General features: G+C 45.5%; 1 protein-coding gene across 1 annotated transcript in view; it reads left to right on the top strand.

Moving 5' to 3' along the window:
• Positions 1-18,718, top strand: part of cachd1 (cache domain containing 1) — a 164,451-nt gene that overhangs the window by 60,327 nt on the left and 85,406 nt on the right. The window contains exon 2 of the mRNA XM_067990396.1: positions 14,992-15,054. Within this exon, the coding sequence (XP_067846497.1) occupies positions 14,992-15,054 (63 nt within the window). The remainder of the gene's footprint in view (positions 1-14,991; positions 15,055-18,718) is intronic.

Raw genomic sequence — 18,718 nt, 5'->3', positions numbered from 1 at the left:
GGGTGGAATTTCTGAATTGTGTTCAGGAGAACTTTCTTGATCAGTATGTTTCCGGCTCAACGAGGAAGGAGGCATTGCTGCATCTGGTTCTGGGGAATAAGATGGAGCAAGTGACATTGGGGGAACATTTAGGGAACAGTGATCATAATATCATAAGGTTTAGCTTAGTTATGGAAAAGAAGGAGCAAAAATACTAGAGTAAAAATACTTAATTGGAGGGGGGCCAATTTCAGTGGGTTGAGAACAGATCTGACCCGGGTAAATTGGAATCAAAGATTGGCAAGCAAAACTGTAATCGAACAATGGGCGGCCTTTAAACAGGAGATGGTTTGGGTACAGTCTAGGTACATTCCCACCAGGAGGAAAGGTAGGGTGACCAAAGCCAGATCTCGTTGGATGATGAAAGAGAGAGAGTAAGATGAAGTAGAAAAAAGGAGGCGAATGACAGATGTCAGGTTGATAATACAACTGAGAACCAGGCTGAATATAGAAAGTACAGAGGAGAAGTGAAAAAGGAAATAAGAGGGGCAAAGAGAGAGTATGTGAATAGACTGGCAGCTAACACAAAAGTCTTCTATACGCATATAAGTTGTAAACGGGTAGTAAGAGGAGGGGTAGGACTGATTAGGGACCAACAAGGAGATCTATGCCTGGTGGCAGAGGGCATGGCTTGAGGTACTAAATGGGTACTTTGCATCTGTCTTTACCAAGGAAGAAGATGTTGCCAAAGTAAAAGAGGAGGTAGTTGAGATACTGGATGGGCTAAAAATTGATAGAGAAGGTACTAGAAAGGCTGGCTGTACTTAAAGTAGATAAGTCACCCGGTCTGGATGGGATGCATCCTAGGTTGTTGAGGGAATTGTGGGTGGAAATTGGAGAGGTACTGGCCATGATCTTCCAATCCTCCTTAGATGTGGGGGTGGTGCCAGAGGACTGGAGAATTGCAAATGTTACACTCTTGTTCAAAAAGGGTGTAAGGATAAACCTGGCAACTCCAGTCAATTTAACCTCAGTGGTGGGGAAGCTTTTGGAAACGCTAATCCAGGACAAAATTAATGGTCACTGGACAAGCGTGGATTAATAAAGGAAAGCCAACACGAATTTGTTAAAGGCAAATCATGTTTAATTAACGTGATTGAGTTTTTTGATGAGGTAAAAGAGAGGATTGATGAGGGCAGTGTTGATGTTGTGTATTTGGACTTTCAAAAGCCGTTTGATAAAGTGCCACATAATAAGCTTGTCAGCAAAATTAAAGCCCGTGGAATTAAAGGGGCAATGGCAGCTTGGAGATGAAATTGGCTAAGTGACAGGAAACAGAGAGTAGTGGTGAATGGTTGTTTTTTGGACTGGAGGAAGGTATACAGTGGTGTTCCCCAGGGGTTGGTACTAGGACCACTGCTTTTTTTGATATATATTAATGACTTGGACTTGGGTGTACAGGGCACAAATTCAAAATTTGCAGATGACACAAAACTTGGAAGTGTAGTAAACAGCGAGGAGGATAGTAATAGACTTCAAGATGACATAGACAGGCTGGTGGAAGGGGTGGACACATGGCAGATGAAATTTAACGCAGAGAAGTGCGAAGTGATACATTTTGGCAGGAAGAATGAGGACAGACAATATAAACTAAATGGTACAATTCTAAAGGGGGTGCAGGAACAGAGAGACCTGGGGGTATATGTGCACAAATCATTGAAGGTGGTAGGACAGGTTAAGAAAGCGATTTTAAAAAAACATACGCAATCCTGGGCTTTATAAATAGAGCCATAAAGTTCAAAAGCAAGGAAGTTATATTGAACCTTTATAAAACACTGGTTCGGCCGCAACTGGAGTATTGTGTCTAATTTTGGGCACCGCACTTTAGGAAGGATGTGAAGGCCTTAGAGAGGTTGCATAAAAGATTTACTGGAATGTATCCAGGGATGAAGGACTTCAGTTATGTTGATAGACTGGAGAAGCTGGGATTGTTCTCCTTAGAGTAGAGAAGGTTGAGAGGAGATTTGATAGAAGTGTTCAAAATCATGAAGGGTTTAGATAAAGTAAATAAAGAAAAACTGTTCCCATTGGCAGAAGGGTCAAGAACCAGTGGGCATAGATTTAAGGTGATTGGCCAAAGAACCAAAGGCAACGTGAGGAAAAACCTTTTTATGCAGCGAGTAGTTATGATCTGGAATGCGCTGCCTGAAAGGGTGGTGGATGCAGATTCAGTCACGGCTTTCAAAAAGAAGTTGGATAAATACTTGAAGGGAAAAAATTTATCGGGCTATGGGGAAAGAGTGGGTGAATGGAACTAACTGGATTGCTCTTACAAAGAGCTGGCACGGTCTTGCTAGGCTGAATGGCCGCCTCTTGTGCTGTAACCATTCTATGATTCTATGTTTCTAGTTAGCCATGGATGAAGCCATGGGGTTTTAATTACTTAGTGGAATGTATATCTGTTGAGAAATATGAAATATTTCTTCAAATGTTCGCCATTGCTTATCCAACGTCCTATCTTTTAAGCTAATTTCCCAATTAACTTTAGCCAACTCGCCCCTCGTACCTATGCAATTGACTTTAAGTTTAAGACTCTAATTTCGGACTTAAAGTACGTCACTTTTGAACTCAATATGAAATTCTATCATATGATCACTCCTTCCCAGAGGATCCCATCCCATATTGTGAGATTACGAATTAACCCTGTCTCATTACACAAGACAAGATATAAAATGGCCTGTTCCCTGTTTAAGTTGTACCATTTAGTTTATATTGCCTCTACTCATTCTTCCGATCAAAATATATCACTTCACACTGCTCTGCGTTAAATTTAATCTTCCATGTGTCTGGCTATTTCACCAGTCTGTTTATGAACTCCTGAGGTCTGTTACTATCCTCCACATTGTTTCCTACATTTCCGAGTTTCGTGCCATCTGCAAACTTTGAAATTGTACCCTGTATACCCAAGTCAAGATCATTAATATATATCAAAAAGAGCAGTGGTCCTAATACCGACCCCTGGGGATCATTGCGCTTCAGATAGACTTGCATTAAGTATATATTTTCTAAATATAATGGGGCCGATTTTCGGATGGCCGAGTGGGTGCATTGGGCTCCTAAAGTGGAGGAATCCCGGAGCGGGTTCGGAGCCCGGCTCCAACCCGCTGACTTCCGGGTTTCCCAATGACGCGTTCAGGTGTACGCACAGCTCCCGCATGCGGGACTCCCACTGGCAATTAAAGCCGGCGGGATGCTACTTTACATAGTTATTTAGATAGTTGAGGTACTTGACAGACCTCATTGAGTGGAGATTTTGGCAGCGGTGCAATTTTGAAGGATCCTCAGCGTGTTTCCAGTGCTGTGGGAAACACTCCCTGTTCGAGCAGACGTGTTTCAGTCAGCAGCCAGCGGGAGATGGAAAGGATTACTTGACAGTTGGGGGGAAACCTCATTTATTGCAGCAGGGCACTCTGTCACTTCAGACAAAGTTTTGGCTGCAACACCTTTGTCTTTCCACTAAAAATTCTTAATTTATACCCAAAACTCTGCTGTACAAACACATTTACCTACTTTGCGGACCCCCTCAAACTCACACCGTCAGGATGGATTCATCACTTCATCCGAGGACGAACAACATCACCAGCCTCGCCCGGCACTCCATCCACCTCCGCCACCTGGAGCACCATAACACAGTGCTGCGCCACAGGCACCTGCACAAAATAATCGTACAACTGCACATACACCCACTGTAGGGTGACCCAATGGGTGGCATCAGGTGTGGGTGTTCATGGTGAACCTCATGAAAGGGACTTATTACACAAGCCAGTCAAGAATGGCCAAGACGTGGCAGTAGTGGTGACAATAATAATATTTAATGTGCCATTAACAAAAATCGAATATAAATAAAAAACACGACAAACCGTCAAACACCCTTGTGCATCCCCTTTGTGCTCACAAAATCTTCGCCTTATGCTTACGAGTACTCCTACGTGGTACTTCCCCGTGGCTGCAGCAGAGGTAGTGGCAGGTTGCTCTTGTTCATGTCCTGATCGATTAGATGCTTTGTGCCTGTGAAGGCTCCTCCAAAGACTGCTCCACCTGCACCTGTGCAGGGGCAGACTCAACCACCTGGAGAGGAGGCAGCATTGTGGGTACTGGTTGAGAGGGGGGCAACGGGTGAGATGTGGGAGTGCTTTGAGTGGCGTCCCCACTTCCATGTCTCCTTTTGCCATCACCCCTCTCCTGGGGCAGGCCCACATGACTCCTACCACCCTGCTGGACGACAGTTTGGAGGACATGCATGAAGCCTTGTAAGGCCATTGCTGGTGTATCTGCCTGCCTGTTTAAGGTGGCAGAAAGTTGCTCACCCTGAGTCCGAAGGGCTGTTGTTAGGGCCTGAATGGACTCATTGGTGAGCTGTGCTTGAAGTTCAATGGAGGCTAGCCTTCCCTCCGTCACAGACATTCCCGCCCTTACCCATGAACTATCTCAGAGATGCCCTCGCGTCGCTGTGACAGTATCTCAGAGATTCCCTCCTGTACCTGTGCCACCATTCCACTCATGCAGGAGTTGGACTCCTCCATCCTCTGCACAATTGTGGAGAGTGCGCGTGGCACCTGTTCCAGCACTTCGATCATTCTCCTTTTAAAGGATGGCCCCGAGGGTTCTGCATCTGTGTCCAGCTGAGCAGAGCCTGGAGAAGAGTGCTCCCAATGAGGCGGACTCTCCACAGCTGCCCCTGCCACCAGTGCCTGCTCGTGCTCACGTGTGTGGTGACTCACCATGTGCAACCCCAACTAAGTGAGGATGGGGACCCGCCAAGGCTTGTGTATCTGCGCTGGTGGATGGCTCGCTCAGATGTGACTGTGTCCCCTCGAGGAATCGCCGTCCGCCGTCACGACGGTCACTGAAGGCCCTGTAAGAGAACAGAAGGCAATATTAAGCATGATGACAGATGTTGAGGTGCTGAAGATGGCAAAGCATATTAACATTATTTGCTGTTGTGAGTGCTGAATGTTAAAGTTCTGTCACCAGCCGTTTGTAGGGTGGCAGTCTCGGCGCCCCCAACGGACAGGCACTCGAGGGTGCGGCTTAGTTGAACAGCCTCTTGCTTCGCGTCCGTGAGGACGACCTGATGTGCGGCCCCCCTCTGGTCTTCGCCCTCTCCCGTGCATTCTGGGCTCTTCTATAAGGGGAGAAAGTAGAGAGGCGTGCTTGAGGGATGGTGATGTGGCCAACCGCTGAATACATTGGTTTAGGTGAGGCTGACCGTGAAAGAGATGCATCAGGGGGTGAGTATGAGACAGAGCATTGTATGAGGATTGGGTTGAGTGGTAGTGGTGGGATGAGTACTGGGGAGTGAGTAAGTGCAGGTAAGTTGAGGATGAGGTTTGAGTGGGTGTGAGGGGTGATGTGATAGAGTAGTGTTGGCAGTGCAGAAGGAGTTGTGGGGTGGGGCCGGTGATGTAGAAGACGGAGTGTAGGAGAATGAGTAAGTGTACTCACTTTGGCTGACCTAGTTAGGTCATTGAAGCACTTCCTGCACTGTATCCATGTGTTGGAGACGTTTCTGCTGCTGCTGACCTTCTTTGCCACCTCGAGCCAGGCCTTCTTGGTGGCAGAGGCAGGCCACTTCCTCCCGTCCGCCGGGTGGAAAATATCCCTCCTCCTCCTCACCCCATCCAGTAGGACCTGGAGTGAGGTATCGTTAAATGTGGGAGCAGCCTTTCCCCTGGACTGCTCCATTCTATACTTCTGGTTCTTTGCTGCAGGAGCAGCATTGGAGGACTGCTCCTTTAAATACGGCTCCTCCAGCTGAAAGCCTGTGATGGGGTGTGCAGTCCGCCTGCTGCGCAGGTTGACAACGGGAAACCCGGAAGCCACGTTAAGTGCCTTCAATTTACCCGCGATCGCATGGGGAATGGACCGATTTCACTGGGCGGGTTACCCACACAGCCAGTCGCCTCCCTGGTAATATTGGGGCCAATGAGTCTCTCGGACCCATCTACAATCTTTCTTCAGTGTATTGAAGTACTGACTGGAAGACTGACCAGAGTTGAATAATTGTTTTATTTTTTCCTGCTCTCACTTTTTGTCCTGGAGAAAACAGCACAACTTGCAAATTTGCTTTTGTAGTGTTTTCAGGCACTTATTATATTGCAGAACAGCTAATGAAAGCAGTTATATAGTATTGCACGTGGACAGTTGCTCAAATGTGGCGGGAGGGGGAGAAATTCAGTCCAGGCCAACTATATTAAACCGGCATGAGATGTGAGGCTGCCGATGGCTTAAGGAAAGATTGCTATATGGTATCAAGTGCAGCCTGAGGCAACGAGTTTCTTTTACCTCTGGAAACACATAGAATCATAGAAAATTTACGACACTGAAGGAGGCCATTTGGCCCACTGTGTCCGCGCCGGCTGAGAAACGAGACACTCAGCCTAATTCTACTTTCCTGCATTTGGTCCGTAGCCATGCAGGTTACAGCTCTTCAGGTGCACATCTCGGTATTTTTTAAATGAGTTGAGGGTTTCTGCCTCTATCACCCTCTCAGGCAGTGAGTTCCAAACCCCCACCACCCAATGGGTGAAAATTTTTTTCCTCATTTCGGCTCTAATCCTTCTACCAATCACTTTAAATCTATGCCCCCTGGTTATTAACCCCTCCGCTAAGGGAAATAGGTCCTTCCTATCCACTCTATCTAGGCCCCTCATAATTTTGTACACCTCAATTAAATCACCCCTCAGCCTCCTCTGTTCCAAGGAAAACAATCCCAGCCTAGTCGATATGTCATCGTAGCTAAAATTCTCCACTCCCGGCAACATCCTCGTAAATCTCCTCTGCACCCTCTCTGGTGCAATTACATCCTTCCTGTAATGTGGTGACCAGAACTGTGCGCAGTACTCAAGCTGTGGTCTAACTAGTATTTTATACAGTTCCAGCATAACATCCCTGCTTTTATATTCTATGCCTTGGCTAATAAAGGAAGGCATTCCATATGACTTCTTAACCACGTTATCTACCTGTCCTGCTACCTTCAGGGATCTAGGGACATGCACTCCAAGGTCCCTCATTTCCTCTACACCTCTCAGTAGCCTCCCATTTATTGTGTATTCCCTTGCCTTGTTTGCTCTCCCCGAATGCATTACCTCACACTTCTCCGGATTGAACTCCATTTGCCACTTTTCTGCCCATCTGACCAGTCCATTGATATCTTCCTGCAGTCTGCAGCTTTCCTCCTCACTATCAACCACATGGCCTATCTTTATGTCATCTGCAAATTTCTTAATCATGCCTCCTATGTTTAAGTCCAAATCATCAATGTATACCGCAAAAGGTAAAGGACCTAGTACCAAGCCCTGCGGCACCCCACTAGAAAAAGCCTTCTAGTCGCAAAAACACCCGTCGACCATTACTCTTTGCTTCCTGCCACTGAGCCAATTTTGGATCCAATTTGCCACATTCCCTTGGATCCCATGGGCCTTCAATTTTTGACCAATCTGCCATGTGGGACCTTGTCAAAAGCCTTGCTAAAATCCATGTGGACTACGTCAATTGCACTACCTTCAACGATCGTCCTTGTCACCTCCTCAAAAAATTCAATCAAGTTAGTCAAACACGACCTCCCCTTGACACATCCACGCTGACTGTCCTTGATTACTCCATGCCTTTCTAAGTGACAGTTTTTCCTGTCCCTCAGAATTGATTCCATTAATTTGCCCACCACCGCGATCAGGCTGACTGGCCTGTAATTACTCGGTCTAGCCTTCGCTCCCTTTTTAAACAACAGTACAACGTTAGCAGTCCTCCAATCCTCCGGCACTATGCCTGTATCCAGTGAAGTTTTGAAAATGATTATTAAAGCCTCTGCTGTTTCCTCCCTGGCTTCTTTTAACATCCTGGGATACATTTCATCTGGCCCTGGTGATTTATCCACTTTCAAAGATGCGAATCCCTTTAATACTTACTCTCTTACTATGTTTATCCCATCCAATATTTCACACTCCTCCTGAACTTCAATCCCTGTATCATCCCTCTCCTTTGTGAAGACAGATGCAAAGTATTCATTAAGAACCATACCCACATCTTCTGCCTTCACACATATTTTACATTTTTGGTCTCTAATAGGCCCTACTGTTTCCTTAGTTATCCTCTTGCTCTTAACGTATTTATAAAACATCTTTGGGTTTTCTTTGATTTTACCTGCTAATATTTTTTCATGCCCTCTCTTTGCTTTCCTAATTTCCTTTTTAACTTCACCCCTGCACTTAGTATACTCCTCTGAGCTTTCCGTAGTATTGAGTTCCCAGTGTTTATCATAGGCTTTCTTTCTCTGCCTTATCTTACCCAGAATGCTTCTTGACATCCAGGGTGTTCTAGATTTGACAGCCCCTCCCTTTTTCTTTGTGGGAACATGTTTACCCTGAACCCCTTGAATCACCCCTTTGAATGTCTCCCACTGCTCTGACACTGATTAACCTTCAAGTAGCTGTTTTCAGTTTACTTCTATTAAATCACTTCTCAGTTTAATAAAATTGGCCTTTCCCCACTTGAAAACTTTAACTCCTGCTCTGTCTTTGTCCTTTTCCATAACTATGCTAAAACTAACTGCATTATGATCACTACCACCAAAATGCTCTCCCACTGCTACTTCTTCCACCTGCCCCTCTTCATTTCCTAGAACTAAATCCAGAACTGCCCCCCCACTCTCGTTGGGCTTGCTATATACTGGCTAAAGAAATTCTCCTGTATGCAATTTAAGAATTCTGCGCCCTCTATACCATTCACACTGTTTATATCCCAGTTAATATTAGGGTAGTTGAAATCCCCTACTATTACTGCCTTATTGTTTTTGCACTTCTCAGAAATTTGCCTACATATTTGCTCCTCTATCTCCCTCTGACTGGGGGTCTATAGTGCACTTCCAACAGAGTGACTGCCCTTTTTTTGTTCTTTAGCTCAACCCATAAGGCCTCATTTGATGCTCCTAAAATATCATCCCTCCTCACAACTGTAATTGTTTCCTTAACCAAAATTGCCTCTCCACCTCCATTTTTTATCCCCCTCTCTTTCACGTCTGAAAACCCTGTAACCAGGAACATTGAGCTGCCAGTCCTGCCCCTCTTTAAGCCATGTTTCTGTAATAGTTAAGATATCATACTGCCACGTGTCTGTCTGTGCCCTCAGCTCATCTGCCTTATTTCCTTTACTCCTTGCATTGAGGTAAATACATCTAAGGACTGCCAAACTCCTCTGTTGTTTATTTTCTAACCTTCGTTCCCTCTGCCTTCCAGACTCACTCACTAATTTTCTGCCTACCGTTTCCAGTTCTGACTTTATCCCATCTGAATCCACATTCAGGTTCCCAACCCCTTGCCAAGCTAGTTTAAACCCTCCCCAACAGCAGTAGCAAACCTCCCCGCGAGGATATTGGTCCCAACCCTGTTGAGGTGCAACCCGTCCGTCTTGTACAGGTCCCACCTCCCCCAGAACAGGTCCCAATACCCCAGGAATCTAAAGCCCTCCCCCATGCACCACCTTTGCAGCCACGCATTCATCTGCTCTATCATCTTGTGAGTTCCTTCTAATTTATTACAGTGCTGCCTTTGTCAACAACAAAGTATAAGTGCAGCATAAAAGAATAATTCAGACTCTCCAAAGCTGTATTTAAAGAACATTTGTCAGTTACCTCATTCTTAGCACTATACAGGGTAATACTTCAATCTGCACAGTGAAATCAAGCTTCTGAGAGGATGTTTCACTTTCCTGTCCGCCTCTGCATGCTTTGAAGAGAATGCCAAGTTTCTTATCCCAGTAATGTCAGGAGCCTTCCTGACCCCAGGAAACTAAACGTAACAGTGTACCATAAGGCTTTTTAAAAATTGGATCGGAAACAAAATAGGGTATTGCTGGTGATTTTAAACCCAGAGAATTCTGGTTATGTGCTTTCCTGTCAATGATGAGTCAAAAGCATCCTCTGACATTCTCCATCACACCCATCAAAACACCTATCACCCAGAACAGGGCTCCCTTATAGCAGAAACCCCAACTATCTCATCACTCATTCCTGGCAACCATTTCATTTATTTCACTCCTTACATGTTGCCCCTCTAACTTCTTCCCTATCCCTTTGTCCCCACAGATGGATCATCTCTGTATCATCTTTCACTCTTCACTCCCTCACTAACAACATCCTCGGTATCCACGTCTTCATTATGAATGAATCTGCTGACATCCTAAACCTGACAGAAACCTGTTTTACGGGCACTGACTCCTTCCCCCTCACTGATGTCTCCTGTCTGGTCATCCATTCCATCTATTTTTTTTGTTCATGGGATGTGGACGTCTCTGGCAAGGCCAGCATTTATTGCCCATCCCTAATTGCCCTTGAGAAAGTGGAGGTGAGCTGCTGCCTTGAACTGCTGCATTCCCTGTGCTGAAGGTTCTCCCACAGTGCTGTTAAGTAGGGAATTCCAGGATTTTGACCCAGCGACGATGAAGGAACGACGATATATTTCCAAGTTGGGATGGTGTGTGACTTGGAGGGTAACGTGCAGGTGGTGTTGTTCCCATGTGCCTGCTGCCCTTGTCCTTCTAGGTGGTAGAGGTCGCGGGTTTGGGAGGTACTGTCGAAGAAGCCTTGGCGCGTTGCTGCAGTGCATCCTGTAGATGGTACACAAATCACAATGGTGGCATAACTCTTAAAGTTAAGGTTTACATTGGCTTTCCCATACTCTGAAGGGAGCAGTGGGGAACTGACCAGCTCCCTGACAAATTCACTCTTGAGCTCCCTCGACTCTGGCACTGCACTTATCGTGCCACTTGATCAACTGCTCCTTTGCACCTAAATTTGGTGCCCTAGTTTCAACTAAATCACCCACCGTCTCCCATTCGGCTGTTCTCCCAATTTGTTGGTCATTTTTGACCACTTAAGTCTGAGAGCCACCAATTCGAGTGCACCTGGCACACGGCTGATCTGATTATTCGTTGACGGATCTGGCTTGAAAATGAGCAACAATATGCCTCCATCTTCTCAGCTAAATCATCCAGTTACTACAGGATCACTCTGGAGGGCTTGGACAACCCAAAACCTCATGACTAACAGCCTTCTCAAATACTGTCCCCTGCCTGCTCAATACCTACAATGCCAACCTCAAAGTCTTAATGGATTTCTTCATCTTTAAGAATGAGACCATCCATATGGCTGCCTCTGCCTCTATCTCCATTTCGGCTCACTCCCTGATCCTGACCTCTTACCAATCTTCCATTATTGTAGCTTCAATCCCCTGTCACCCTGTGGTTTCTCTCCTAATTCCTCCTCTGCCTCTCCAAGCCATCTCTTACATGACACCCATCTCCTGCTCCCTCCCCGCTAACTCCTGACCACTCAGCTACCCCTTCTGGCCCCCATACTTGCTGACGTTATTAATGGTTCCCTTTGCTCAAACATTTCAAAGCCACCGTCATCAATACCTCTTTGCCGTCACATCATGGATGAGTCAAAATTTGCTCCAATTAAGCATTGTGAAGATCAAAGCGATCTTTTTCGACCCCATTATAAATTCTACTCATTTGCCACCGAATTCACCCACTCCCCAGCCACTTGCTGAGGCTGAATCAGGCCATGCAAAACTTTGACATGCTGTTTGACCCAGAACTGATCTTCAAACCTCACATCCTATCTATCAAAATTGCTGATTTCCGCTTCCGCAACATCGCCTGTCTCCAATCCTACCTTGCCACTGCCAAAACGTTTATCTATGCTCTTGTCACATCTAGACTCAATTTCTTATGGCCTTCAATCACACATCCTGCACAAACTCCAACTTGTCCAAAACTCAGCCACACACATCCTGGCCCACAGTAAGTCCCATTTGATCACTCCAGACCTACACTGGCTAACATGCTCAATTTAGAATCCTCATCCTCATCTACAAACCTCTCCAGCCTTGTCCCACCATATCTCTGCAACCTTCTCCAGTCTTACATGCCGTTTTGCACTCTTCAGTCCTCTGACTCTGGTCTTCTGTCCATCCCTCCCTTAGTTGCATCATTGGTGGCAGAGCCTTTGACCGCCTTGTTCTTGGAAAGAACCAATGCCAGTTGATATTGCAATATAGACTATTTTTCTGTTTCCAGTGATATGTAATGCACCTTGTTTGCATTACAGAGTGGGTTCAATAGAATCGGAACATCGTAACACAATTTATGTTGATTTAAATTTGGTTATTGCTACTTCATTCTCTGGATGCTGTAACGTCCCAATGGCTGGGTAAGGTACTTACAACGTCATCGCGGTTCTGTATGGGCAGCCCAGAGCTGCTCAGCCAATTGGCAGCCAGAAAAGATGGCAGTCTACCTTCCTAGATGGAGCACATTACCACCTTTTTTTTTATTCGTTCACGGGATGTGGGCGTCGCTGGCAAGGCCGGCATTTATTGCCCATCCCTAATTGCCCTTGAGAAGGTGGTGGTGAGCCGCCTTCTTGAACCGCTGCAGTCCGTGTGGTGACGGTTCTCCCACAGTGCTGTTAGGAAGGGAGTTCCAGGATTTTGACCCAGCACAATGAAGGAACGGCGATATATTTCCAAGTCGGGATGGTGTGTGACTTGGAGGGGAACGTGCAGGTGGTGTTGTTCCCATGCGCTTGCTGCCCTTGTCCTTCTAGGTGGTAGAGGTCGCGGGTTTGGGAGGTGCTGTCGAAGAAGCCTTGGCGAGTTGCTGCAGTGCATCCTGTGGATGGTACACACTGCAGCCACAGTGCGCCGGTGGTGAAGGGAGTGAATGTTTAGGGTGGTGGATGGGGTGCCAATCAAGCGGGCTGCTTTATCTTGGATGGTGTCGAGCTTCTTGAGTGTTGTTGGAGCTGCACTCATCCAGGCAAGTGGAGAGTATTCCATCACACTCCTGACTTGTGCCTTGTAGATGGTGGAAAGGCTTTGGGGAGTCAGGAGGTGAGTCACTCGCCGCAGAATACCCAGCCTCTGACCTGCTCTCGTAGCCACAGTATTTATATGGCTGGTCCAGTTAAGTTTCTGGTCAATGGTGACCCCCAGGATGTTGATGGTGGGGGATTCGGCGATGGTAATGCCGTTGAATGTCAAGGGGAGGTGGTTAGACTCTCTCTTGTTGGAGATGGTCATTGCCTGGCACTTATCTGGCGCGAATGTTACTTGCCACTTATCAGCCCAAGCCTGGATGTTGTCCAGGTCTGGAGGGGCTGTTGAAAAGCACCTCTTGGTTACTCTGGGAAAAAATAATTTGACTGTATCTACTTTGCAGTGCTGCTTCTGAATTGGGTCTATATCAGTTGCAGCTCTGCAAGCTAAATGGGGCATAAAAAAACCATGACTCCTAGTTTTGTTTGTTTCTGAGAGATGCATGTAGCTTTCTGACCCTTGACTGGTAATAAAAGGTTGCCCCTCCCTTCCCCACCCTTTTTAATACCTGTACACTTTTTTAAAAAAAACAACTTGGAATTTTTATTGCATTACACAGACATCATGGTGTTGGTAAGTGCTCCTCAGTGGTGGCCATGTTGTTATGGCTGCTGACTTTATGTTTGAAGTTGTTCCAGTTTGAATTGGCAGTCAGGTGAAGTCCAGATTGCTGGCTGCACTCCTGTTTTATGAAGTTGGATTTTTTTTAATGTAATCTTTCACAAACAGACCTGAATAATGCATTGGTTGTTACTTGTCCCTGTTTTCTCCTATAACAAGATATGAATAATGGAATGAGTTTGTTTGATTGCAGAATGGAAAGGCAAAGGGGCATTTGGCCTACCAATTCTGATCCTTCCATCGACCATGCATAATGTACATTATCATAGACCCTACCCAAGCCATTTTATCTACTGAAGGAAAGTTCTGCAGAAATACTCTGATCTCTAGAGGAAACAACTTATTTTGTAAACACAGTGGGGTCAGAAATTCACAATCCCACTCTAGCATTGTAACAATAGCAGAGCAGGTGATCTTCTCACTGGGAATTTATGCACCTGATTCCATTGGAATTCCTGCAGTCGAGCAATTTAAATGAAATGGGCGGATGCCCCACCAATAGCATTGTAGCTGGAGCGTTCGCTAGATAAGCACAGGGGCATTGGGCAGCTGCAATCTACCAGCTGAAGAAAGAAGCTTTGCAACTGACTACTGTAAGGAAACCAGCCTTTCACAATCTGAGCACAACTCCAGTGCTGCATAAATGGGGCAAAGACCCAGCGTAACCAAGCCTGATCCCAGTTTTCGCCCCTGGCAGCATCATTTGTAAGAGGCTTTTGTTTGCATACTTTGTTCTATATCGATATATAGATAGATAAATATAGATATATAGATAATAGATATGGATATATAGATAGATTATATATATTAAAAGCACCTGCAGAAAGGTTCCTAGATTGCCTAGTGGGGGGATAAAGGAACAACCTAGGATGTACTGAGCCGTACAGACTGGAGGGTACTAGGTTCAATCCACAGCACATTGTAGGAAAAATGAACTGATTTAGTCATTCTCAGCCAGGACAGCAGTTGGGACAGTACATTTGACTGTGTGCGTGTGTGTGTGTCACTTGGCTCAGATACATGACTGCAGTCAGCACCTATGGAGCCATACCCAAGCATCAGTTGTCACCTTCAGGAGGGATGGAAAAAAATTATGAAAACAAAGGCATAATATGTACATTAGGGGTATTTGAGCTTTTTGAATCCGTGGGCCACATAGGTTTGTACCAAGGAGCCTTGGGGACCAATTATAAAGTTTAAATCCATGTTCCAAATACTTTGCACAGGTCTGAAGTTGCAGATACTAACAGACCTTGGTGTTCTGATTTAGGCACCAGTGAGGCCACAGTTCTTGAGAATAGTTGCTTCTAAAACTTCAGGCCCACAAAATTCAAATAGGATCACAGTTGCCTGGCTTTCAAGGGCTGCAGTTTAGACACCCCTGATGTAGAAGAACTTAATGTTACTTCAGTGTAACTACCCTCTTACCTACCCTGTTCTGTTTTACTTCCAGACAATCTACAACTCGTTTGTGTACACAGAGAAAGTCTCCAATGGAGAAACAGAAGTTCAGCAGGTGAGTAAAATGTTTCAGTTCTTTTCATAGCAACCAACTTTTGTCGTCAAGCATATGGGCACCAAATATTCTTGGCTGTGCAGTTGGAAATTCCTTGGCAGTTGTTTCTTTCTTTCTCCCCACAAGATCTTTATAGGCCCCTTAGCTACATGAGTCACAAAACTGATAATAACTTGCATGAGTGCAGCTGCCTGCCAGATTGTTCAGCCCAATGTAATATTCAGCTTGAACTGCTTGTTAACGTCTGGTTGAAAGCCCTGAGAGTGTGTTTGCTTGTAAGTGGCATAGGTGTCCCTGCATATCTTGAAGCAGATGTTTAGTTGTGGAATTCCAACTGTAGTCCCACCAATTTACTGTGTGCTCAATCCTCCGCCTTGATCATGGGGGTTGCATTGTTCCCAGAGATGGTGTTCTCCCTTCTTTGCCTACGACTCAGAGGCTAAATGCATCATCTGATGTGGTACTGAGCCATTTGACCTGGGAAGGTTCCTGGTTTGTGCTGGGCTGATCTCAATTGGAGTGCAGTAGGAGTACCACAAGTAGCCTAAGCACTCCTGGGCTAAGGACAAAAAAAAACAACCAAGGTTCTTGCTCTTGATCACTGTACAGTGACCACTGATGGAAACTGTGTTCATGTGGACATCAGGCAAGGATAGGATTGGAGTCAGCTGTGTAGTCCAACACCCTACTGACACTCACTGAGTAGACTTACTAATGAACAATGGCCATGTGATACAATTGAAGCTGAACCCAGCATGCCATTAGTACCTTTTAGGAGGGGGAAATTTTGGGAAAAGAAAATGTTCTAATCTGTTATAAGGCACTTTTGACAGGAGAAATAACAAACCACAAATAGTATTTATATTAAACTACTTATTAAGTTTTAGTGAGATTTCACAAAGTTTAAACCCCCAGAGAGACTGGCCCACTTTGCAAGTAAAGAATAACTGGCCAAGGGTCTCTTGTTGAGTTTCTGTCTGCGCAGTGCTGTGGAATGCTCAACAGTAACTTAAGTAGGATAGATGCTGTGTAGGATTCTGAAGACGACCTCTTTGACCTCATAGGTTAGTGTGCGTTTTTTCTGGTAATCCTGTGCAGGTGTGAAGGATTTGTTTTGAAACTCTTGGAGTTTGCGAAGGAAAACAGGTTGAGCTTGCGGCTTTGCAGTGTGTAGGAGCCTGAGCAAGGCTTGCTTCTTTGTTGCACTTGTTCAAGCCAGTGTTGTTCAGGCAGAGTGAGAGCTGAGTTTTGACTTTGGTTACGTATACATTTTTTAAAAATATTTTCAAAATGTTATAGCACCCATAATGGCTATTTGGTTTAATCTACTGCACAGTATGGGACTGAGCCACACAGATGGAGAAGGTCCCAGTTTCAATCCTAGGTCTGTGCTGAGCTATCCGATCTCAGCCAAGCACGGGATATTAGGAGTTTAAAATTGGTTACAGTGCCTCCTGGGCTAGGGAGGGGTGGGTGGGGGGGGGGGGGTGCGGAAGTCAGCCAGGCTTCTCATCATCATCCAGTTTATATGTGCATGGATATCAGGTGACAGTAGGATTGGGCTCAGCTGCGATGCCTCTCAAGCACATAAATAGCTGATGCTCACTCGCTAGACTTCCATGTGAAGAATGGCTATTTAGCCGAGGTACCATAGGGCTGCTGGCACCCACACCCGTTGAATCCTAGCCAAGCATGAGTCACTGTTCAGGAGAGGAGAAGGGGGAGAAAAGTAGGGATTAAAAAATCTATGTTGATGGGTAAAAACCGTACTGTTTTGCAGTTTAGCTGTTGGTAATGACTGCAATTCTGTGATAAAGCTTTGCATCAATATCTCTGGTTTTAAAAAAGAGCTGTTGAGACTGGGGTGACTGAAGAATTGCAGATTGCTTCTCATAACAAACCTATTCTCCTTCGCTGTGTGTTGAAGTGTCTGTGGTAAAATATTATGATTAACAGCAATATTACAACTGCAAATTGGATCCATGTGGGAAAAAAACTTATTCTGTACTGAATACTTTATCTGTGGTCAGGGGGATTTGCAGGATTTTGTGTGATTGTTGTTTAAATACCTTCCTGGCCCTGTACATTCTCCCAACCACTCCAACCTTGAAGCCTTGTCACTTTGCATTTTTTTTCCATCTTCCCCTTGGCCTTTCCAAATGCATCTCTTCCATGAGAACTACCTCCTGCTCCTTTTAGTCCCCTTCCCTCTCTACTCAAGATCACTCCACTATCCTTCCTGGCCCCAATGATAGCTGACATTTCTCCCTTTCCTTTGGCACAGTTCTTTTCAAAACCACCATCGTCACTCACTACTCAAAAAGAAATCCAGCCTTGCATGCACATGAACATACGAATTAAGAGCAAGAGTAAGCCATTCGGCCCCTCAAGTCTGCTCTGCCATGTGATAAGATCATGGCTGATCCGATTGTGACCTCAACCCTACTTTCCTGTCTACCTACTATAACCTTTGACTCCCTTGTTAATCAGGAATCTATCTAACTCAGCCTTAAAAAAATATTCAGTGACCCTGCCTCTCTGGGGAAGGGAGTTCCACAGACTCACGACCCTCAGAGAAAAAAATTCTCCTCATCTCCATCTTAAATGGGAGACCCCTTATTTTTAAACTGTGGCCCCTAGATCTAGTCTCTCCCACAAGGGGAAACATCCTCTCAGCATCTACCCCTTCTAGTCCCCTCGGGATCTTGTATGTTTCAATAAGATCACCTCTCATTCTTTTAAACTCCATCCTTGACCCATCCATCCTCACTATGGCCCGCTTTCTATCCTCACTTTCCTCTAAGGCACTCAAGTGTTGTTGACTCTCAGCTCCATGCCCAACTCTCCCAGAAGTGCTTGCTCAAATCCTTCCAATCTGACCTTAGCCTACTTTAAATCACTAAAACAGTCCTAGACGAAGTCAGGAGTGATATCCTCTGTGACTGACTGTGATGTAGTATTCCTCCTGGACCTCTCCACAGCATTTGACATGGTTGACCATGCCATCTTCCTCCATTGCCTCTTCTCTTGTCCAGCTCTTGCTTGTTCCATTGGTACCTATCCAGATGAAACCATGTCTCCGGCCGTGGCTTGTCTTCCTGCCCCACATCTTCACCTCTGGAGTTCCCAGAGAATCTACTCTTAGCCTCCCCTTCCTTATCTCTTTGCCGCTTTTCAGTGACAACATCCTGACACATAAGGTTAACTTCCATATGTATGCTCATGACGCGCAGTTCTACCTCTCCATCACTTTTCCCAACTGTGGATAGCCTGTCCAACATCAAGTCTTCAATGAGTCACAACTTCTTTGAGCTCATTATTAGGTAGAATGAAGGCATATTTTTGATCAGCCATAAACTCTACTCCCTTACTACTGTTCCTATCCTCCCTACCTGACCACTCGCTCAAGCTGAACAGAACCATACACAACCAGGACATGGTGCTGAGCACTGAGCTGAGCTGCTTACGCTATATACTCTCCATCACAAAGACTGCTTACTTCCATGATTGCAACAATTTGCACCTCCACCCTATTCGCGCCTGCATGCTGCTGATTGCTGTTTCCACGTTTTTGACATCTGCAGACTCAATTGTTCCAGTGCTCTCTTTGCTACTTTTTCATCATCCTCCTTCCATAAACTCCAACTTGTCAAAAAAGCAGCTG

Source organism: Heptranchias perlo, chromosome 9 (genome assembly GCF_035084215.1).
Source record: "Heptranchias perlo isolate sHepPer1 chromosome 9, sHepPer1.hap1, whole genome shotgun sequence".
Taxonomy (NCBI): domain Eukaryota; kingdom Metazoa; phylum Chordata; class Chondrichthyes; order Hexanchiformes; family Hexanchidae; genus Heptranchias; species Heptranchias perlo.
Note: the sequence above shows the minus strand (reverse complement) of the source record. Positions and strands in the feature narration are given on the sequence as shown.